Below are 24,296 nucleotides of genomic sequence, written 5' to 3' on the forward strand. Positions count from 1 at the left end.
TCACACAGAGAACCAAAAGAAAGGGGGAAAAATAAAAGTAAAAACAGAATAAACATAAGTTCGTACACGTCTATCCATTGTTGTTTTCTTCTGAGGGGAGGGGAGGAGGACAGAAAGCAGAGGAGGGGGAACGGCTCACACAACCTGCTCAACCCCAGTCTGAGCAGGTCAGAGGTTAAAAAGTGTTTTTACATACAGTCACCCAGATGATGCACACAGTAAGTTTTTATTAATCCTGCATTACTGTCAGATACCTTGGATTCTGTGTCTTGAATTACTTTGGAAATTAAATTAGATGCATGTGGAATAAAAACATTTAAAAAAGCTGTTGACTATTTTCACTGAAAATTGTGCAGTGACCAAATCGTTAATCATGTAGTACAGTAATCAGCATCTGTTTTTAGGTTAGACAGGTAGACCATAAGACCAGGACAGAGCTGAGCTACTAATACACTGGAAGATTAGAAAACAGCTCTTATGACAGATTTCTGACATAGATATCATGAGTGAAAAAGATGACCTTATAAAACTGTTAAAAATACAAAAGGGGATCTCTGAGCACACAAAAACATAATTTGGGAAAAATGTAAATTACATTTTTTTTTATCTTAACAAAATGTCAGTTAAAAACACATTAAGTTCAAATGCGTGAGGCAATATTTGGGTACTGTATTTCAAACAAATTAGAGGTAGCTTTGCCCCTTCTGGATTATTTTTTAAAATACTCAAATATGAAAAGTCTGGTGTGAAGTAACTACACATATACACTCAGTTCATTGATTTGACAAAAATATAGACAAACATAAAGTGATACTCCACATCAAATATTTTTAGTATCTGTCTTTATTGCCGACCTGCTGACTCTAGAGTATTTGGACATTACTGCAAATGACATGAATGGACATAATACAAGTAAATACAAGTAAATATAATGATAGAGAAATGGTTTAAGAAGGTTACTATGGGCTTTTATATTTAATCTTTTTAGGCCTTGAAAGTTTTCAACTGACATGAATAAAGTTTGAACACTGCTGCTGTTCTTTTTGAATGAAAACAACTATATAGAGATGTAATTACAGAATCTGAATGGCTATAGCAGATAATATTAACTACAAGGAACATTAAAACTATTTGATCCCATGAAAATATTAAAGATTTAAGTACTTGAAACAAGGTAGATATAGGTTGGAGTATCACTTTAATCCTGTCATTCTTACTTTATACCACAAGATGGCAGTACATGTGCATGCAATCAAAGGGGTAAATGTTGACTATGCTGCAAATCAGAAGGATGATATGGGATATGATTGCTAAATAAATTGTAACACACTCACTTAAAGACCTTCAGGTACTTTGAAAGGGTCATATAAGAGAGTCTTTGTTAGAAGTGCACCCAGGATATTTTATATTTGTGTGTCTTGCGTTTATTGTGAAAAGTATTACCTTCCTTAAAGGATTGTGCACAGTAGTTCTGGCCAGAACCATTAAGGTAGAGGAAGAACTGGTCTTACAGGGTATTTCTTCATGTTGACCTTGTCTCCTTCACTCTCATCATAAGAAAGGGGACATTAGCGTCTATAGTCTGCTCAGTCATTAGATCATTCCTCACCTCCTCATATGGATCGAAGCACACAAAAACTCTCTTCCTTTAACCTGTCTGACCCTTTAGAGGTGAAGTAGTACAAAAATATTTGCTTGCTCATGTTTGATTTCATGGAAGTATCTGTCATTCACTTAACTTATCTCTCATCATCACTTGTGAATTCAGACTCCACATATTCAAAAATCCACAAAAAAGCAAAACCTTTTCTTTTATGTCTTCAGAGTTGAACAACACCTTCACTCACCTCAAATCTTCCCTCCATATGTTTGCCCTGCTCTCTCTCTGTCTGTCTCACTCAATTACTCCCCTGGCTGTTCTCCTCTGTCATTGCCTCAACTCTGTCCTGCTCCTGCTCCTGCTCCTGGTCCTGCTCCTGCTCCTGCTCCTGCTCCTCCTCTTCCTCCTCCTCCTGTGCTGCTTGGATCTGCTTGGCCGTCTCTTTCACGCTGGAAAACTTGTCTGACCGCTCAGTGGTCGCTGTGTCTTGGTGATCTGAGGAGAAAAAGAGTGATGTTAAAGATGGCATACAGATGGGTCAAAGCAAAAGGAAAAAAAAAGATCCGAAGATTTGTTACTTGTCATAAACACTAATTTAGGTTCCTGAGAAGCAGATAAATTGATGCAAAATAAATTTTGGAATGGCCAAATTTTTAAGAAGATGGGATGCAGAGTAAAAAATGTTTATTTCTGGTGATTTTGCATTCATTTAATGTTTTCTTGTGCTTTCTATATTGCAAACCCACAAATCCCCTTATATCAATTATTGTTTTCTGTTTGCAAACTCAACCTGAAATGTGTTGTTCAATTAAAAAAAAATAGATGAACTGTAAGCAAATTTGGGATCTTTCAACGTTTTGTTTGGATACTTATTGTTTCAGCAGGTTTCACAAAGAGATTTAGATATAGCCCCTGATCTGGGCTGACAGAGCAATAATTCTGAATAAAAAGCCAGTTGTCATGTGATATTTTGCAGATTAAAAACCTATAACCTACAACCACAACAACAAAAAACATTTGTTGTGTATATGCAATAAAATTTCATTTTAACCAGAAATTTGTGTACCATTTTTCAGGTTTTTTTTTTTTTTTTGCAGGAGATCAAATTTGCACAGATATATTGTTGCAGCTCATAATTCAATCTCAGTAAATCAGTAGGTTTTATAGTGGAGTAGAATACAGAACAGGAACAAAGCCTTGCTCTGCACAGGCAGCATGCTCTCTGTGCTTATTAATCCTGTCTGACCTCTCTGACTGGTATAGGTGTTAGTGCAGGGCCCTTAGTCTGCTGCAGTGTTCCCTTTGACAGATGTGAAGGGAGCGATGGAAGATAATATGACACTTGGTCCGCCCCTTAACACAGAGAAGTTCACCTGTGCTGCTGGTCAGAGCTTACGATTCATTGAAAACCACACAGGGTCCCTCCACTGAGACTAACTCTATTCTACTAGGAAAAAATAAGGTTTTTATATATGACATAAATTTTATATCACCTCTGTGATAGTGAGAGTAAGATGAATGGTACAATTGTTCATGCTGTAAATAAAAGCAGTTGTGTCATCTTAAAAAACACTAGTGTCGATGCTTTGGTTACTATTATTTTTGAAAACTGAAATAGTTTTGGTCCTATTTAAATGTGTATCTGTGTTGGAAATGTTTCAAATTGACACATCAACTATATTATTTTTAGTTTTTTAAGGAGCTTAGAAAAATACACACCACCAAACTAAACAACAAGACCAGTCCAATAAAATCAAGTGCCATAGGGTGTGTTTTTCCTTTAACAAATAAAAACAGCTGTGTTATCCCTGCTGCCACTGTGTGCTGTGTTGCAGTTGACTCTGTTTTGGTCCCAGCCAGCTGACAGAGAACCTCCCTCTCACCAGCAGCTTTGGTGGGAGATGTGTCCTCTCCCTCCTCTCTCTGCAAGTGGTCCTCATCCTCCTCCCCTTCACAAGGGTCTTCCATAGGAGGGTAGATACCTAGGTTCTGCATATGTGCTTCAGCCATCTTCTGCACAGCTACACACAGGTAAACACAGAACAAACAAACACACACACACACACACACACACACACACACACACACACACACACACAAGGAGAAGAGTGCACAAACACATGGACACAGACAGGGATAGAGGGATATGTTGTTTTGGTTTTACCACGCTTCAACACTGTCAGTTTTTATCAAGCCTCATGAGGGTTTCTGAATACATGCCAGACAGGCACGACGCCAATTAAACACATGCACTGACAGACATGCAGGCAACTGCAAAATGGTATTCCACACTGATTTTTATAGTAGAGCCTCCTCTGTTGTTTTCTATCCCTTCTCTCACCCTGTTCTCCCATCTGTTTGTTTGTATCCATGTCTTTCCTGGTGTGCCCACCCCTCCTCAGTACTCTCAAATGGCAGTGCTGACTCACACTCTCCCTCTTCCAATACACTCCCCTCTCTTTTCTTATATTTACCTCAACTCCCTCTCTCACTTCTTCTGGGTCACCTTGGCTTGTTTCATCCTGTCATGCTCTCAGATGCAGAGTTGGGAGCTCAGGCAGGTTGGTTATTAAAACTTATGGTACGTTATGTAATTAGAAATAATTCCAAAGTTGCTCTCTCTTTCACTCCTGCATCTGAACCGATGAAAGACAGGAATGAGGCTTAGAGGCTCATTATATTATATTATATCAACATGCAACACACACCAGGAAATTCCCATGAAATGAAATTCTGCAGACAAGCTCAAAAATGTATATTTTACTCCTTTCACAACCACATGCACCAAGCAGGAAGCCACACACACAAAGACCCTAAAGAAAGTGCATGTTTGTGTTCATGCAAGTATTTCTATTTTCTGTGTGTTCATGTGTCTGTGTGTGTGCCACAGCTGTATACACATCTGAGTGTAATCCTGGATGATCCAGACTTTCCTAGACTCACACTCAGTGTTTCACAGCTGTCACGCTCTAATCTGTCTTTCTTCCTTTCTCTATCTATCACACACAGATATACAGATGCTGGGGCAGAAGCTGAAGCGAACCCATGGATATCACACATGCACAAAATAAAAAGCAATAAAGGCTTTTAATACTACCCATCTGTCACGTGCTTTTTTTTTTTCTTTTGTCTGATATTGTGAAGCATGGAAAACAAGGGTGATATTGACCACAGCGAAGCATGGTAAAACGAAAACAGGCTTAAAAACAAGGATGAATTCCAATACACATTAAACCACCACCTGTAGTATCAATGCGGGTTGTACCGACCTTTGAGGGATGGCGGCTGGTAAACGTTTGGATTGACACGTTTTGGTTTGAGCACTCCGTTCTCCCCAACGACCCACTGTAAACAACAAATTTCTCCTTAAAGAGCACACCAAGACATGTTTTAAGACCTAAAAATACTCAATTGGAATAAAAATGTTGGCTTAGTTAAGCAGGAATTTTTTAGATGACACACAAATGTATATATACCATATGTCCTTGTATTAGAATTACATTGCACAATTCATACACAATGGAAAATTTATCCATGCTTTAAAAAAATACAAAAGATGAGGAATCAGTTTGATGCTGAAATTAAGAGACGTCAATATTTACCATGTGAGCGCAAATACACATATATGGAGAGATAGTACAACAAAGCATCCACAGAAGTGAATATTTCTTAATAATAAAGTCCTACCTGGCATATTTAACCTTCTTTGCATTTTGGAGCTTCATGAGATTTTATAATTTGACAAAAACTGTTATTGTATGGTCTACTTACGTGGTTAACAGTTCCTCTAATTAATTAAACTAATAAACTGTGTAAATGAAACATAATGAAATAAAGTTTAAAAAAAAGACCTGATAAACATCATTGGGGAGCTGATATTCATGTCAGAGTACATGATGCAAAAATCACAGCATTCAACGTATGACAAACTCAGTACGGTATTATTTGGTAAATTGTTTTAGTTCTATCATTTGGGCAGTCGTGGCCCACTGCTCCAGCTGTGTGTTCACGATGTGTGTGTGTGTGTGTGTGTGTGTGTGTGTGCACTTTGGATGGGTTAAATGCAGAGCACAAATTCCGAGTATGCGGCCACAAGTCACTTCACATTTCCCATTTCATAGCTTTTGTTCATGGTTGAGTTGAAAAGTGAAAAAAACTGGAGGAGGACAGATCAGATTGTACAGACGCTTATTATAAAAGTGCTTTGACTTCTTTACCTGATGAGTGGACTGATCATCTTCAGGAGATGATTGATCGGCTACTCTAAACAGTGTTGCAGGTGTGGGCCTCCTGCGTCGTATCTATAAACAAACACACATAAAGACAACATCCATAAATATATGAATAATGAATCCGATCAAGACAGTGTTATTAATAATACCCAGCACAAAGCACAAAGCCTTATTAATCAGTCGAAAGATGTTGACAGATCACACTGTTGAAGGGCAAGCTGCACCCGCCGCCATTTCATTAGTGCCACTCTCCACCTGACTGATGAGTCAACAACTAACCACCAATTTTCAACACTCAATAGTGGTCAGGTCAACGTGAATGCTATAATCAGTAGAGCAGAGAAAAAGCCATTATACAACCTTCTGATTTCAGATACAGATACATTACACAGAAAAAGTGATGTGTTGTAGAAGAGAAACTAAATTGCTGCTCAAGTTTCAAATTATCCAGCATTTAAGAAGCAGTAGATCTTTAGATATCTTATTTGAAATGAATGAGCTCCTCACATGACACATAATGCTGGGAGTGTGAGTGCAACAGGTGAGGTCATACAGACCTTTACCAACAGGGCGACCGTTGAAATGGTGATTTTACGTTAAATGAACCCCGGCAATCAGCTCAGACACTCCCTTCCACCATCCAGTCTCCCTCGCTTGGCCCACACTCATTTCCCTTAAAGCTGAAGTCACGTTTCTTATGATCTCAAAGCAAAATTGGAGCCAGGGGGACTGCAGGTTTCCACTTCACCTTTGGCACAAATCACTGTATACAGCAAACTATCTGTCCTTAGGAATATAGGCACAGCTGTGCACCTACATCCTTCCAGTTCACCAGTATCACACCATGCCAATATAAATAAGCTCCAAAGTTTGGGCTTTTTTTTCAGCCACAAAATGCAAAGGAACTGATGCTACATGGAGTCCATTTGAAGTACCGTTCCACCCCAAATATATTATTTGAGTACCAAGCACTAACTCCTTGCAGACCTTTTTAATATCATTGTTAATTTAAATTTCTTTTGGATTTCTTTGGGCATCCTGATGGTTTATAATGATTTTATGATATTTTAAAAACCAAATGATAAATCACTTAATCAGCTTTGTTCAGTTTTTCCACAATGAAATTTGATTATAATTGGAGTTGACTGGAAACAGGAAGTGAGCTTTTTATGAGAAAGAGATAAGTTTGGAGTGAGGTATTACGTTAAATACTGGACTGCCCTGAGTGGCATACATTGAGCCTTTGCTTTATAAAACAATTTAAAATCAGAGCTTGCTGCTTTGACTCACTTCTCTACAATTCTAAACTGCTTTTCAGAAAAATGTTGAGAATAGTGAGAATAAAAACTTTGCAGCCTAGTGGACTTGACAGGTCACACAACCAAGGGATTGAAAGTGTCCTCTGTGCAGCAAGCCAACCTTGGCCATGACATGAACCTTGGCACTGCTGATAATGGCACCACACAGCACCCTAGAATGAGAGGTAAGTGTTCTGGCTCTATTTTGTGTAAAACTGTTCTTTATGGAGAGTTGTGTTTGTGTTCATTTCCCCTCCATCTTTGTATTGGAGATGTGCACAGTTGAGCTGCATGTTACCAAAGCAGAGGCTTGCAGTACTGTAGAATGGAAAGCTGTTGCTGGTCAGACACATTTTAATCTCATCACAGAGCTTCCAGCTTTCCTTTCCCTCCTGAATCTATTACACTATCTCTTCCTCCCTTATTCACCTCTCTTTTATTCTCATCTCACTTCTTTCACTCCTTCCTCTGTTCTGTTTACTTCCACATCCATCCTTCAGTTCTTGACAGTAACATTAACCTCATCTATTTCCCTCTCCTTGCCATCAGTTTTGTGTGCCATAGGTGGAATCATAACACTATCCTCATGTTTTCTGACTTGTCTGCCCTTTCGTAGCCCCAATTGATCTCTTTCTCTTTCTCTCTTTATTGCCAGGGAACATCCACAGGGTTTCCTCTCCATTTCCTCCTGTCTATCTGCCCTGGCAAGGTGTGGAAGCCTGGGGCTTTACGCTGCTGTGACCCCTGCAGGCTCTGCCTGCCTGACACCTGCTACCAGCCCTGCAGGGCAGCCTGAGGTGGCTCTGACAGAGACCCATGAGAAAGAGCAGACAACCAGATGTAGCTATGATGAAGTCTACTCCCATGTCCTAAGGTATTAGTCATTAAACTAGGAAAACCACTGGAATGTTCAGCTACATTTCTAGGCATACAGAATTTTTCTGCTCTTTGGTGTTTGTGTGTTGTTGTAAGGTTATGGTGAAAGGTCGAAGGGCCAACAGGAGGTGTCAGAGAAAATCTGACAGTTCTGCCACCATGCCAGCAGACGCTCACTAACTCTAAAATGGAATCAATAAATCAATTAGTTTATTGAAAGAAGAAGTAATTATTAGCAACTGGGCAGATGAAACAAAATCACATCCCTGGATAAATCCAGAGAAATATCTCTTCATACATTTCTCAGCATCACTGGAAGTGATTTACTGTGATTGTACCTTTCTCTCTCCCTCTATATATATATATATATTGAATCTATAGTGAAAGCTATTTAACAAAAGCAAATGCTGCTTAAAGTCCATGTCATGACCTCCCAAAAGATTCTTTTCACCTCTAATGAGATAGTGATTGCTGTGAAAGCTGTGAAAAATTCAGAACTACAGAGCTGAGGTTAATTTATTAAGATGAAATTAAAAATAGGGATGGTTAGATAAATGGAAAGGAAAATAATTGAGTGGGATAATTGAGGTCACTGAGAAGCATAATCTGATGATCTATTAACCCAAATGTGTGCTCACATGAAATGTGTGTGTCTATGTGTGTGTGTGTGCCAAGACATAATCTTCTAAACCAGGAAAACGATGACAGTTCATGTTTTAAATAAGCTTCAAAACAGCTTGTAAAATACACTATACATGACATAAAAATAATAAAATCATGGAGGTAATAAACATAAATGGTTTCGTTGCAAACACACAGGTATCTCTTTCTCTCATCCAGTTTCTGCTGTTTATACAGATTCTGGCTGTGGAGGCAGTGGGTTAAGCAAAGTAGTTTACACATCCATCAGCGCTCACATTACTGCTAATACCACAACAGTCCTCTGGTCGGTTCCACACTTCATTTTCCTTTAGTTGTGAACAAGGCCCTCAGATACTTGAATTCACTGTTTTCTGCCAGAGAACCATGACTTCAGACAGACGCGATATGAGGAAAACAACAGAGCCACATCATCTGCAAAAAGCAGAGAAACGATACTGTGGAACCAAAACAGACACTTGTCCTCCTCCCCTCTGCTCCTCAAGATACTGTATATGAAAGTCCCAAACAGGACAAGGGACATCCTTGGTGGAGGCCAACACTAACTGGAAACATGTTTGGTTTCCAGCAGAAAATATACCCACAACTCTCAATCTAGGTTTACAAAGAATGGACTTGCGTATTGCTTCTCCTGGGTCTGTGGCTTGACAGTCTCCTTTCCAGCACACTGTCATAAACCTTCCTGGTGTGACCAGTGTGATACCCTGAGCATTGGCGCACACACTCTTACCCACTTTCCTAAACATGGGGGCAACCACCACAGTCTGCCAGTCCACAGGCAGTGTCCGTAATCCCCAAATGACAGTTAAGAGACGTGTCTGCATGTTTGTCTTATACACCCATTTATAAACAAAGTACCATGGTGGTGGCAGTGTTGTGCGCTGATACTATATGACATTGGCAATGCCGGATGACATAAACACACACTCCACACACATTTTCCAGCCTTAAAACCACGTGGCTCTCTCCAAGTTATATAATACTGTATGTAACTTCCTTATTTACGCCAACACTGGGACACATCGTGTGAGATTATTCGCGCTATGCTTTATCCCCCCCATCCCCTCCCTCTGCTGCTTCTCTAAACCCCCTGCCCCAGTGTCCAAAATCCTCTCCTCCCTTGGCAGTCATTATTTTGTCCAAAGATCAGTCGGGCTCTGGTGGACTTTCAGTCAGGGGTTTTAAGCTGGGTGCTGAGGTGGTCTTTTAGTGGTTGCACTGGTATTTGCCTGCAGGCTTCCCTGAGAGTAGGCAGCACATGAATGATAGCGTAAAAAGGAGACTCATGAGTTTATGTAACACTGATGAGTGAATTTGAATAAAGTGCTGACTGCATTGATACAAAAATCTCCAAATTGATTAAAAGTGCTGGTGTACACTGTCTAAACTAAATCGATTAAAACATTTTAAACACATTCTAATATATTTTATTAAAGGATCATGCGTTTACATTTCTTACTTGCATTTACTGATGATTTCTTTAAATCTTAGCAGCCATTTCATCATGTGTTTTAAGACGTGCCATATAAATAAAAATCTTCAGACTTGTTGAATATTTGTGCCTCTGTCAAGTATAATTGGAGGCAAAGAGGTTAAGTAGCCTGGAAGGACTCCAACATATGACTCCAATACCCCACTCTGTGTCTCTGTCTCTACATGGGGTCAACAGTCATTGGTAAACGTTGACATTGCACATGTTTGTGTGTGTGTATGTGCATGTGCAGGTGTATGTGTTGGCCAGGCATCGCTTTGTTTAACAGCCTGGGTGCAGAGCGGCTGATATGGGTTTGCTCCCCAGCGGACGTCCTCTAAGCTGGTGCTCTGGTGGCCAGATCTATAAAAAGCAGCAGCAGTAGGACAGCATAAACTAGAACAGAGGGGTCTCTGGGGGCTCCGTGGGATGAGACAGAAAGGCTCTAAAACTGCCCTGCACCGGTGCAGACAGTCAAGTATTTGAGAGGAGTCAGCTGTGCAGACCTGGCCTTGACGCAGAGAAAAACACATCTAAGATCTCCTAGCTCCTACCCTTTGTGTGCAATAGCACTTGTAGACATTGGTCCATGCTATCAAGCAGTGCGTGTCAACTCTAACGATCAGTCAGGTCCATATGAAGTTTGCACTCATGGCTCAGCTGTGACCCTGCTCTGGATGGATAGATATGGATTTGAAAATATTGATTTGCAGTTATAGCATTTGCCACTGGCACATACCACTACAGTCACTCAGAAACAAGCACTTGTGTATGTGCACGACCTACAGTGTTATAGACAAAGACCTCCAACCTAATTGGCATCATGTTGGCTGCCCCACCTTCAACCTGTTCCAGCAAGAAGCAACTTTTTCTTCACAACAATAACAACAACAATACAACACTCACAACCATTCCAGAGGTAAACATACTGAATCCTCATCATCAAGGAAACAAAGAACTTCCTGAAAGTTCATCAGGAAGGTGTACTGGGTCTGTTTCAACTTTAGTTTTTTTCTAAACCCCTTTGACATTATATTGCCAATTCATTGATATATAACAAGTCGTCTTAGCTGCAGCAAAATCAAGATTCAAGAGATTTAAGATTCAAGATTTCTGATCAAGCATTTTATTGCAAGTGCTATCAAACGAAATAGGGAGTGCATCCTGAGTAATAAACTCCCAGTTAAGGAGTGGAACTGGAACAGGAACAGGAAAGTCCAGTGTTTTCTAAATCAATCAATGTACTACATCACCTAACATCCACCTTTGTTTGTGTCATAATTACTAATGACAAACAGGTTAGGTTTACATTTCTTGCTTCTGTTCTGTATGTCGCAGTTTTGTTTATTTATCCTTTTGATTTACATTTCTCAGTTTGGTCTTTGTGTTTTTTGAGCAGAACAGCAATTCTGCATCAATGTCACTTTAGGATGACCTTATTGTTGCTTGTTTTGTGATCCTGCATTTGGGTCTCTTAAGACACAAGCAAAGACTCATCTCGACTTTAACCGTCAGTGAGTGAGAGGTGCTCTGCTGCAGTTTTATTCCCGATCTCTGCTGTCGTGACCCGTTTAAACTCAGAAGAGCAGCTCAATTAAACAAAGTCATGGTGTTGCCATGCCCCCCAGTGAACCTTTTAAATTGAAGCCACAGAACCGCCTGTGGTGCTGAAAGTGCATTTTTGCAGTGACTTCAATAACACAATAAGCTGAACAATGATCACTCTCAGTATGAGATCATGTTTTTTTTTTTCTTCTTATTTACTGTATTTTTTTAAAGCAGCCAAATACACCTTTCCCTTTCCACTCAATATGTTTTGTAAGTTTAGGCAGAAACAATGAAACGACATTGCATTGTGTTATATGTGTGATACATTACAGGTTTAGCCTTTACAAACATGTTGATATGCTAAGACATTAATCTATTTTTGCTAATAATATAAGGGAGCAATGGGCGGCAGTTTGTTGGAAATTCAAACAGGTTTAGCAAATTCAGAGCATACAGATACAAAGATAAGAGCGTTGCAACCTGTAGCTTATCTGGTTACTGTGCATAGCAGTGTATCTATTTAATCTTTGTTGGTAGGAGGCTAAAAGATAACATACTGGACTCTTTCTGCAAAATGTAAAATATGATCACTGTTCACTGACATCCTCATCTTTATCTGATTGGAAATTGGAATATATTGATTGGAATATATTCATTTTTTATGGTTTGTGTTTTGCCAAACAGCTGGACACTGCACTCCTTCCTGATAAACATGGCGGTCAAATTGCGATCAAAGCTCTCAAGTGAGAAATAGCTCTGTCACACACATTCAGGCTACACTCAGTCACCACTCACTAAAGTCCAGTCAAGCTGCTTCACTGAGTAACACTGGCTTATTGCACTTCCAACTGTTTCAAAGAGGGTCAAGGACACCACTATGCAAATTACACCCCCAGCTGCAACTGGGGTATGTCAGATATACACTGTGCGGGCATTGCTATTCAGATAAGTCTGAGAGGCTGCTGCATATTCCTTCTCAACAGCCACACTTTTGTGCTGACTTTTGACCCCACCACTGGCTAACCGAATAAACAGATGGCTGGAGGTAGCATCTGGAAGGACTCTCCAGTGACCCCCAAATAGGGAACATAATTACACTGCACCCTCTTTCTCTCCATATCCTCTACCTCACAGTACACATCACTACTTATGCAATTAGTTAACTGTTTGCCTTGTTGTTGCAGAGCTTGTTGGAAGAAATGTTTACCATCCCAACACAACAGAGATATAATGCCAGTGGCTAATGAGTGACAGGAAGCCACCTGCCAGGCCACAGCACACAGTGGAGCAACTCACAGTGCGAAGTGACAACAGGGGTGGTGCCAATCAAGGCTTTCACAGAAATGAAGTCATTGCTAACATACACTCAGTTAATTCTGCCTTTCTTGTCCATGCACGTTGTTCAGCTGACAAAGACAAGTTCCAGAGGTCAACAGGCAGGTATAAAAAGTATCTGTAATTACTCATCTGCAATGTTGTATGTACTCACAGCTGATAAATGAAATCGGGTTATTGTTGATGGTTGCTATGCAGCCTACAGTTATTACCTGGATAACAAAGGTATGTATAAACGCATCTGTACAATTTCAATATAATTTATGATTATTAAGATTTTTAGCACTGAAATAGTTCAAAACACCTTAATTTATTATCTGTGTAAATCAAAACCACTAAAATAAGCTATTTTATCCCAGGCAGACAAACCATTTTGATATTTGTGCAAAACTTGTTCCTGCTTGAGCAATTCCTTCCTAAACATATTTAAGATGAGTTGGTATTCCTCTTTGCAAGCTCATTAGGTTGCAGGAACTCAAACATGGAAAAAAAAAACTCAACCACATTGATGAAAATCAGAGATTACAACAGGCGCAGCAGCAATAACATAATGCCTTGTCTTTTCTGTGTTGATGAAACAGGGATCAAGACCAATCCCATTTGGAGCAAGTCCCGCTTCAGTGCTCTTCTCAATACGCCTACATTGTATGACCATCTTGTGGCTTTTTAGAGAGAGGGGGACTCCAGTTTCAGCTCCTGACCCTGATGCCAAAATCAGGAGGCAGGAAGAGATCTCAAAGGTGCTGTTCAGTGTCCACTTGCAATGAACAGATTGACATCTGACATGTCAGCTCCAGATCATGTCCAGCCCTTATCCCCCCATCTCCATTTCCCTCCCCACTGCACCACTGTTTCCCTTCTAATCCTCTGCTGTCCTGTCATGATGTAGTTGCCGATGTTGCTGCTTTGCCAGATTTTAAAAAAAAGAAGCGCATACCCCAGCCAATAATGATAGATTGTTTAGTTAATGTGAGAGCATGATTTTGAGAATAAAATACAAATGATTAAATGGAATAAACAAGCGTTTTTGCACAGAAGCTGCACTGCTGACACAAAATGAAACAAGAGATATGAAAAGAAACTTTGTGCTATAGGAAGATACAGGCCAAGAACATGTTGCTCCAGAGTCATTAATTAATCAAAATGTCTGGACTGTCAAAAACAGGGAGGAACAAACATATACGCAACCTACTGAAGACAGAGCCCCATTGATTGTGTCCAAATTTCAGTTACAATCTGTGGTTTCACACAAGGCCATCCATTTTTTTAGAACCCCACTTTTTTTTCTTTTTTTTTTCGTTGTGGCCATTACAAATGTCAAAAAAACACTTTGGGAGAGGAACTTTGAAAGAAACATAAAGGTGTATTTATATAAAAACAGATCACATCATTGGGTAAAATGAGTCACACCAATACAGTGACATTTCTACTAATGTTTACCCACAAACACTGACTGCATCAAAGGTCGCTGTTTGACGTTTAGCCCAGAGCCTGGACTGGGCAGGATGAAGGGGAGGGCTGGACAGGGTCGGGGTGTGACGGGAAGAAGAAGGGATAGGAGAGTGGGGAATGTGGGTGGGGCCACTTGGGGAACTTTAATCATGCCCTCGATAACCCCCTAGGTTTAGCATAGATTATCCTGGAAGTGTTTGCCAATAATTGGCTTGGGACTGATACACTTTCCTGTCCACAGACATTTCCTGTCATGTTCTGAGTTTCCTGTCAGTTCCAGGACTCGACATGAGCTGACCAGATAATGTTGATTTGAGAGAGGAGAAACGTGAGAAACGTGTAGAGATGTCTGCTTGTTGAATCCGCAGAGGGCAGACTTGGAGAGAATCAGGGATGCAGCGTCTGGACCATGACCCTAATCTCTGTCCATTATGCACATTACCCACCAGCACTTGCAAAGCGCACACGATCGGGTGCATGTAGTATATGTGGAGAGGGGGTAGGAATGGTAAATACAGCCATGTGGTTTCTCAGTGTTGTTGCAAACAGTAACAATTTTGCTCCTGACTTCTCAGCATGAAGGTTGATCATCTTAAAACGGATGGAACATAGATGACACATGATTTGGTTGAATAAATCCAAAACAATCAGCATGACTAAATATCATCAGAGATAAATTAGAAATGTTTTTGCTATAATCATAGTCTTTGCAGACATTACAGTAGAAATTTCTCTTTCAGAGTAAATATTCACAAACTGGTGAGAAGTGCCTAATAAGACTCTAACACTAATCATCTTACACCTTTGAGGCATGTACAAATAATGGTGTTTTCTCCCACAATATGCAATATATCACTGAGTGGGAGGTATAAAAGCGTCTCTCACACTAACACTGAACCCATCAAAGAACATTTGCACATACATATCTACAAACAACCAACAGCACAGATGTAAACAACCTATCTAGACAGAGCTGTCCATTAAAGTTGACCTTTTAGATGCCAACTGTGGGGGAGCTTTGGGCGACATTCTTGTAGCCCGTCTCCATAGTAACAAGGCCATGGGAGTTCGGTCAATATCGCTTTTGGGGTTTAAATGCCATCACAAACAACAATAACAAGTTACTGGTTGTGTAATAAGTTGAGAACAATGGATTAGTCATTGCAACTTGTTAGTAAAGATGGACTTGCAGACGTTAGTAATTGCTGTGGGATGGGAAGGGAATCAAATTAGTGTTGCTAACTGTTACTGCAACCCACCCAAATGTCCCTGGAGAATCCCATCAGCCTTGGGTAGATGTAATCTGTTTTTAAGTACACATAAACACCTCATCTCCTGAGTGCTGCTATGGTTTCTAGTTCCTCTTCAGCGCTTCAGCTATTTAAACTGTTTTTTTTTTGCTTTGCTTTATTGTTACACTCAGTATTCATCCACCTGCATAATACACACACAAAATCTCATCAACAACCAACCCGAGGCTTTATCATTTTTATAGTCCTGAAACATGTTTATGGCACAAACGCCTCGGACAGTACCACTGAGCAACTACAGAAGCTTCAGCACACACAACCTAGGGCATGTGAAGGTAAAGTCCAGGGTCGGTCTGGAGCAGAGCCAGCCAACGAACCTAAAAATAGTTGATCACCATCGGTGACTGAGTAACAAGGTCCTCCCCAAACCAGAAGGAAGTGAGAATTTTTTAATGAAGGAACAGCATATGGTAGATTGATATCCTGTGGTTTCTTGGAAGAGATGATAGAGATCAGACTGTGATGACAAGCCATGAAAAAGACAGAGTAAATAAAAGTGGGAGGAAAAGAACAAGAAACATGAAACATGAAATGGAAATTTTCATGAAGCAATACAAAACCTTTAGATTTTAGCAAGTCTTCCAGTCTATGATTCAGCATTAGCATCTCAAAAGAGAACACAGTATTGTATGAGAGTATGTTTTGTCATAAGAACTGACTTAAAAGCTAGGGCATGTTCTGGAAAATGTAATTATCACACTTTCATCTGTACCACGGATTACTCAGCAGTAAAGGCCAACTTGTTATGACAGTATATGATGATCACTAAGGGGTACAACAGAGAAGGATCACAGGCCACTCTAGTTCATTAAAAGCTTCTTATGTAACTGTGAAACAAGGACAGTCGCTGAGGGAGCTGACCCCAGACAGGTGAACCCAGAGATCAGGTTGTGTATCTTTTTCCTTCCTATAGCAAATCTCTCTCTTGCTTTCCCACCTCTCCTCAGGTTCTCGGGAGGGATGAGCCACTGGCCTCAATCTACCTCGACACCAAAAGGCTCCAGCTTTGGCCCACTTTCTCCCTTCTCTAAAATAAGAGTCCCCATCGGTAGAGCCAAAAACGATCAGAGTTGTCAAAATATGAGCATATCACAAACTGATCTACGACATGCTGAGTCAGTAATTCTGTGGAAAACCAGGGAGGGACTAACACAAACTCAGATGACAGAGGTCATTCACTATGAGAGCGTGACAAGAAGCTAAAGCCAAAACAGTCACTATCAGCAGTGGCAGTTACAAAACATCAAGGCCTTATTGTTGCACTTACAAAAGAGTGAACTGACTTTAAGGATAATGACTTTGGATGTTAATGTCACATTTTTAAAGAGGTCGAGATAAGATGAGACAACAAAGCACTAATCTCATGAGGAAGCAGAGAGAGGGAAAACTGTTGGAGAAAGAGACAGCACATCTATTACTGCATGTGAAAATGAAACAAAACAAAGAGAAAATGTGATGCAGAGAGATTCAGTTACAAAGTGAAGAAATGTGGCAAGTAATAAACAATGCATCCCTTTTCTTGAATTACTGGGTGGTAGTTAGAGGGAAAGTTGGTCAATAAGAGATGGAGTTGGAAACCACGTGTGTATCATGCATATCAAACAAACAAGCTAGAGCTAAAATTTGACACTGAATCATCAGAGGCATAAAATTGAGCTACTGTCCACTGGCTGCTCACCATCTCTACTTGCCGAGGGTCCAGGTTGGTGGGTGCAGAGATTGGCACAGCAAAGTGAATCTTCTTTCTCTCCTTGGGCTCCCCCTCGACCTCGGTCGACACGGAGGGCTCCATGCTTTCAGATCCTGAGGGTCTGACTCCCAGCAGAGCGGAGAGTTTGCTATCAAAGATCACTATAACCTCCCTGAAGGAACCTCCCACTGCTGGGTAGTCCCACTCCTGAAAACTTGTCTTCTCTCTCTTGCCCACACCTTCACACCCTGATTCCTCCTTCTTCTCCTAGAAAAACAACAAACTGAACAGACCCTTTGTTTTCACACCTCCTGTCCTCTTTCCGTTGCTAAAATTCCCCTCTCCCTGTTATGCTCTCCCTCTCACACTCTTTCTCCCTTTCCTCACAACCTGTGCAGCAAGAATGAATGAGGCACGTCCCTAGGTCTGGCTGTGAAAGAGAGAAGTGGGTGGGCAGGCGATGGAGGGGAGGGGCCACAGGCCAAAATAAGGAGGAGGAGACATTAGGTGAGAGGGGAGGAGCCAGAGCAAGTAGGAGAGGAGGGGAAAGAGGATGTTGCAAAGGGTGGAGGGGGAAGCGGCTGTTTTTCTGTCTATCTAAGCTGAGGTTGATTTGTAATCAGAAAAAATAATAATCTCATCACATCAGCTGAGCCTCTTTTGGCCTCTATTTGTGAATGAGAGATTTATACCGAGAGAAGGGAGGGAAGGGGGAGCACACGGACGGATAAACAAGAAGAGATAGATGTGTGGGGTATGCTGGCAGAATGTACATGGTCATCCAGCAGTTAAGCCCATGCTACTGACATCTAGATTTATTAGGCTGGGAGGTGTTAGCTATGTGATGCTCTAGCCAATAATTTTCAAAAAAAAAACAAAAAACACTGTAGTTACAGTGAAATGTTTGGGTTGTGAGTTTCTTTCATCCTGCAGAGATTCATCATTAGCCAAGACTCCATTAACTCCATTAAAATGCTTTTTAACCTGCAAACAGCCTGAGTAAATCCACAAATTGAACTTACTAAAAAAAGTCATGAGAACATGATTTTGAGACTGCAGGGAGAAGCAACAACATGGAAAAGAGGCAGCGGAGGAAATGAGATGCTTTAAAAATGAGATAGAGAGGATAAGAGAGAGAGAAAAAGGCAGTTCCAGTGCTATTTTCAGGGTCTTGCTGTTATTTCACTCACATGGCTGAGGGATTTGGACAGTGGAGAGCAGTGGATTTGGCCTTGAGGCAGACTCGAGCTTTGGCATGAGCTGGAAACAAGGAGGTAGCGTTGGTAGAGGAGGAATGTAGGCTGGAGGTGCTCGGTGGACAGAACAGAGAAGAAGGTCAAGGTGTACGTGGAATATAAAAATGCAATACCGGCTACAGAGTCTAGAAAGACATGAAATTAGCGTGGCGTTTATCCTCCTGGTCAGAGCAAACACAGTTTCAGTGCAGGGGTGGATGAGGTGGGGGGTGGAGTGAGTTTGTGACTCTGCCTCAAAGCTACTTCTGTCCAAAGCATAGCACCATGTCCACACACCTGCAGCTAGCAGCTCATTATTCCATTTCTTCATATACATAAATACCTGAGGTTTTATGATAACTTTTCCAAGTACATGCTGAATGTTTCTGAAGAAGTTAAACCTTTTTCAGTCACTCGTTGCCATTTGATTTTGATCCAGAGTGGTTGCATAACTTGCAGTGTGTTTGACAGGAATTGCACAATATTTTTTCAGGAAAGTGTAATAGGCTCAAGAGGCCAGCTCACTACAAACTGCAGAATTCCAGCCTTTAATGAAGCCTGAGTCATTTTAGTGATAAGGTAACAACTAAATGGACAAATAGGTTTTTGCATGAAAGGCCTGAGAAGAAGAGGCCTTTTTTTGTAAATTAGGAAGGCCTAGGAGAATCATGCCTGAGCATTATGTAATTAACGCAGGTGCACCAGAGTGTCATTGTTCTACATGTAAACAAATAAACTGCAGATTTGAGACTCAACCTGATGTTTGCACAAATATGCTGAACACATGTTTCGTTTAAGGGTATTTTCCTTAGGGGACTGTAATATAACATCATGTGAAAGACCTGGTTAGCTGGTGTCACGTTATTGAAACTGGCAAGACAAAGGACTGAGGCAGTACAGGAAATCTGATATAAGGTTAAAATCAGGGAAAAAAACACTTATTAGGGGCAGCTGTGGCTGCGTACTTGAATGTGTAAAAAGCGCTACCAGTATATAAATACGAGTCAATTTACCATTTACAATATTTACTCCTGGGGTGTGTTCTGCCACATCTGCTTGTCTATAGCTCCACTAAAGCAATTAGAATTAAAATTCAAAGCTGGCTGTCTGAAATATAAAGAAGGCAAACATTTTGAAAACTAACACTATATTAAAGCAATTAACAATAAAGGTGTATACAATTCACCACAAACACTATCCGTCTACACCTCTGCCTGTGTGGATTACTACAGAGACACACTGACAGGTAAGCTTTTCAAATCTTCGAACACAGAAGCATTTGAGCAGCCAGTCACTGTAAAATCCACAGGCTGTCATATTAACTAAATTACTCCACACTGTGGACACACCGACAAGTAGTACAAACTGCTCTAACTAGAAACCAAATGTATATTCTTCTGTATATGAACTCATTTGGTATTAAGTACATAAACAAAAAAAAAAACAAAAATCTGTTCTGTCAGTTTTCATGTTCTGTGTAAACTTAATAACAATATTTCCAATGTCCTGACACTATGCCAACTTATGTAATAGCCTTCCTGCAATATCTTTGTGAGGCTAATACCCCTGGTGTCTGTTTGTTTATATCTCTAAACAGGCCCGATGTGTCACTTGCTCTACTCGTGATGTTATGTATATTTTCAGACACTAAATCCACCTGCGTGTAGACACACATGTGTCTGTCTCTATTCTTATTGTGCTTCACTGTATTTATACATTTTATTTCAGGCATGTCATTAAATCACTGTGTTGGCAGAAGCAGAGGAAAAAACCCTCCTGAAGACAGATCACACTCACGGTCTGGGAACATCACGCTTGATAAGTGGGGACATGTTGTACCAAATGTGTGACACGTGCAACAGACACACATACACACACTCACACACACACACACACATGCGCACACACACACACACACACACACACACACACACACACACACACACACACACACAGTGGAGACACTTCAAGTGAGCTCCAAGGACAGATTGTGAAAAAGTGTGTAATCCCATCTAGTTCTAAACTGTGCATCTTGTAGCATGTGACTATCAGCGGACAAAAAGAGCTGACAAAAACCTCCCTGTTATGAAAAGTCACCCATACCTCCTACAGATAATACCTGACCTAATATACAGACTAAATCCTAATAAAGTATAGCAAAAAATTAATAAGGGAAAAAGAAATTGTATTGACGAAAAGCAAAATCTACTCTACCACTTTTTTCATGCTACCTAATTCTCTTGACCTGCCTGGTGCTTTAGCAGTAATAAGCTGAATCCTTCACAGAGGATTTCAGGGACAAACATCACTATTAAAAATGAAATATTCCATTAATCGGGATCACAGAGAGGCACTGCCTGTCCGTCAACACCTCACTCATCCACCTCAATCCAGTTATATAACATTCCACGACACAATAAACAGGTACTGCTTTCATGACTGAACACAGTCAGATACACCTGGGAAAGCTGAACCACCAGGCGGGTTCAGTTTCAACCACATTTCTGTTGCGTTGTGTAAGTACTGAAAAACACATGTGCACCATCTGCTGTTTTGTTGGTGTAATTCTGGTTTACGATGGGATGGCATGTAAATGATCAGGATATTTTGCTGATTATTAATTTTATTGATTTGTGTTGTCTTAACCCCCCTCAAGAGGTCAGAGGTCAGATACAGCTTTAGAAATGTTCCTTAAGGTGATTTTTATCTCAAAGGAATTTTATTGATCCTTTCCTGTGACTTGCTCTAACACTGTTGTTTTTGAGCTCTATTCTCTATGTGTATGAAACTATTTTAATGTTGATAGCATTTTTTATGTAATTTTTGTAATTTCATTTGTAAAGTGAAGAACTAAAGTTTAACTTACTATTTCAGGTTGGATGTTTATCTAATTGAAGGGGGATTTCTGTAACTGTCCTACACCCAAGAGAACAACATGTCCCAAATCGGTACACCAAATGTAGGTATTACAAAGTCAGACAGGAAGGGGATTACCTCCTCAGCTGTGCCGTCATCGTTGTGGCGTCAGACACCCAGGAACCGAAATGTGTTACGGCAAAATGGTGCATGATGGGAAAATCTCTGAGAACTACAAGAATAAAGAGAAAGATCAAAGTTGATTGGAAGATAAAACAAAATAAATGTGTTCAACAGGAGAGTAGCAAAGTGTATGGTGGTAGAGCATCCGTGCGAATGGCTGGACATGACGTATAAAAGTGATTTTCAGTCTAAAGAACACCCACCCAAGAGGTTCCTGTTGTTTTGTTTGGTGGGCTATTACATGATCAGGAGACAGGTTGAAAAATACGATATAACTGCTGTCCAACACAAATCATATTATAGCCCCTCACTGTTACTACATAATTATATTATTATAGAGTTTTTGCTTTTTTCTTTGTCAGTTTAATGATAGAAACAAGAGGCATTTTTGGTGAATCATAACTAGAGACAACCATTATCACCAGAGGGGTAATGTAAGAAAACGATAAACTTGGCAGTTCTACATAAATTACAGTAGATGGCAGCCTTTTGTTACAATCTGCTCCTAAAAAGGCTGATCCCATGTTGACTGGTAAGAGCTTCCCTGATGGGGGATGAAATTGAAACTGAGATGCTCATTTAGGATAAAAGCTAATTTAAAACTTGTCATCACCCTCAACAGGATGTGGCAGCATTTAAACTGTGACACTATAGAGACAACAAAAACCTTCCCATATATCACACCCACCCTGGAAGGTGAAAGAAACACAGATTTGGCGTGAGCTCCTGAAAAGGTAAAGATTTTTTAAGAGAGTGGGAGATATTTTCAGATTTTAAATCAGATATTTCCCTGAGGAAAAACAAACCAACAGACTGGAAAACAAAGATAAATGTGAAAAATTACAGCAGGGATATGACGATATATGGATGTGTATATGTGTGTGGGTTAGTTGGAGGAGTAAAGTAGGATGCCATGCTGGAGATGTAGCAGGTGGAAGACATGGTGGAAGCAGAGACATAGGAGGACATGGCAGTAGGACAGTGATTTAATTAGCACCCTGTACCCCCTCCAGCCCTTCACTCATAGCATCAATAATGCATGGCCCCTTGTTTCCACTGCCATAATTAATCCTCTCTTACTATAATTAAAAGCCAAAAATCCCACAAGATGGTTCAGCTTGGCCAGGCACGGGTTGGGTTGGCACGGGAACTGATGAAAAAAACTCCAAAGTCTAACACATACCCTGTGGACAGACAGACCGACAGACACGCAGACGTGTTGACAGAGAGATCAATAGTCAACCCAACTCCAACACAAGCAGAGTGAATGAGGCATGAAGGCAAGCTGCAGTACATGAAGAATGTGACATGCAGGCAAATTAAATGAATGGATTTGACAGACTGACAACAAGAACGGCTCCTTGAAAATGTGCTTTTGTGTGCCATGTTTGTGAATGAGTGAGAAAGTGAAGGAAGCGTGAGCCAAGCAAAAATTTACCAACCCCAGAAAGGAGAATGGACATACACACACACACACACACACACACACACACACACACACGCATACTTATACAGGCATCCTGCTCCCAGATGAGGTTTGTCTCCACTGCAGCCAAGCCAGACGAGAGGGAGAGGTGGAGCTTTCTGATGCTGCAATTAGGACCACACTGTCTGGGCGAGCAAACAAGAATGAATATTTCAGTCCGGAGATCTCCATGGGTACCTATGATGGGGGCCTGGCACACCTACAGGCACACACAACATACACATCCACACACACACACACACACACACACACACACAGACAGATCCACAGCCTTCCACTAGTGCCAGAATTATTCACCTCCCAATCACAGATGCCACAATTATCACATCAGTATCACTGCATAAACGATGCCAACTGTTATGCTCATTGAACTATTGTACAAGGTTTACAATATCAGTATAAATATGCATCAGTAGGAGCAGTCATAGTATGTAGCTGATACTTTCTCCTTTGTGGAAAAAAAGGTGCAATGAGCATCCACATTTGGCCACATGCCAGGAAACAATCCAGTTGGTAGAGCAGAGGTCATATCTCTGCAACCTAAATCTCTCCTCCTCTTCCAGAGAGTACTCACCTCACTCAGTCACGTCTTCTGGCTCTTCAGCATTTTTAAACGGCGCTTCACTTCTGATGCTCCAGTGTGCACATCCTCTTCACAGCACACTCCCAGTCACACACAAGACTTGTACAGTAGGAGCACTCCCTCTGGTGTGGGTTCATTGTCGATTCTCTGCACAGCCCTTCTCCTGCCCCGCCGTCCTCGGCCCCATCTCCACTTGATTTATCGTTCTAAAATACCACTGCACTAATTAGTCAAGTAATTAATTAATAGGCATTTGCATTTGTGCATATGCAATTAGGGGGCTAGAGAGAGGAGAGTGCAGATGGGGTCCGGGAGTCAGGTGGGGCTGGGAGGGTCTGTCTGTGTGTGTGTGTGTGTGTGAGAGAGAGTGTGTGTGTGTGTGTGTGTGTGTGTGAGAGAGAGAGTGCGTGTGTGTGTGTGTGTGCGTGCGTGCGTGCGTGCGTGCGTGCGTGTGTGTGTGTGTGTGTGTGTGCTGTATTTT

The 24,296-nt window shown here is 40.8% G+C and overlaps 1 protein-coding gene across 2 annotated transcripts; it reads right to left on the minus strand.

Annotated features, from left to right (window-relative positions):
- Positions 1 to 201: 201 nt before the first annotated feature.
- ppp1r1b (protein phosphatase 1, regulatory (inhibitor) subunit 1B) lies at positions 202 to 17,882 on the minus strand. Of its 2 annotated transcripts, XM_026326113.1 has the most exons (5): positions 17,461 to 17,882; positions 5,818 to 5,901; positions 4,870 to 4,945; positions 3,484 to 3,621; positions 202 to 2,095 (listed from the first exon to the last, which is right to left on the minus strand). In XM_026326113.1, exons 1-5 carry the CDS (start codon positions 17,572 to 17,574, stop codon positions 1,899 to 1,901), a joined length of 609 nt encoding a protein of 202 aa, XP_026181898.1. In that variant the 5' UTR covers positions 17,575 to 17,882; the 3' UTR covers positions 202 to 1,898. The 2 variants fall into 2 exon arrangements, with proteins under 2 accessions (XP_026181898.1, XP_026181899.1); XM_026326114.1 differs by lacking the exon at positions 3,484 to 3,621.
- Between the last annotated feature and the right edge of the window lie 6,414 nt (positions 17,883 to 24,296).

Source organism: Mastacembelus armatus, chromosome 8 (genome assembly GCF_900324485.2).
Source record: "Mastacembelus armatus chromosome 8, fMasArm1.2, whole genome shotgun sequence".
NCBI lineage: Eukaryota > Metazoa > Chordata > Actinopteri > Synbranchiformes > Mastacembelidae > Mastacembelus > Mastacembelus armatus.

Coding starts and splice junctions, on each gene's coding strand:
- ppp1r1b (XM_026326113.1), bottom strand. CDS start 17,574: ATGGAGCCCTCCGTGTCGACCGAGGTCGAGGGGGAGCCCAAGGAGAGA. Junction 5,902..17,460: donor ACCCTCGGCAAGTAGAGATG/GTGAGCAGCCAG, acceptor GTTTGTTTATAG/ATACGACGCAGGAGGCCCAC. Junction 2,096..3,483: donor ATCTCCCACCAAAGCTGCTG/GTGAGAGGGAGG, acceptor TTTTCTCCTCAG/ATCACCAAGACACAGCGACC.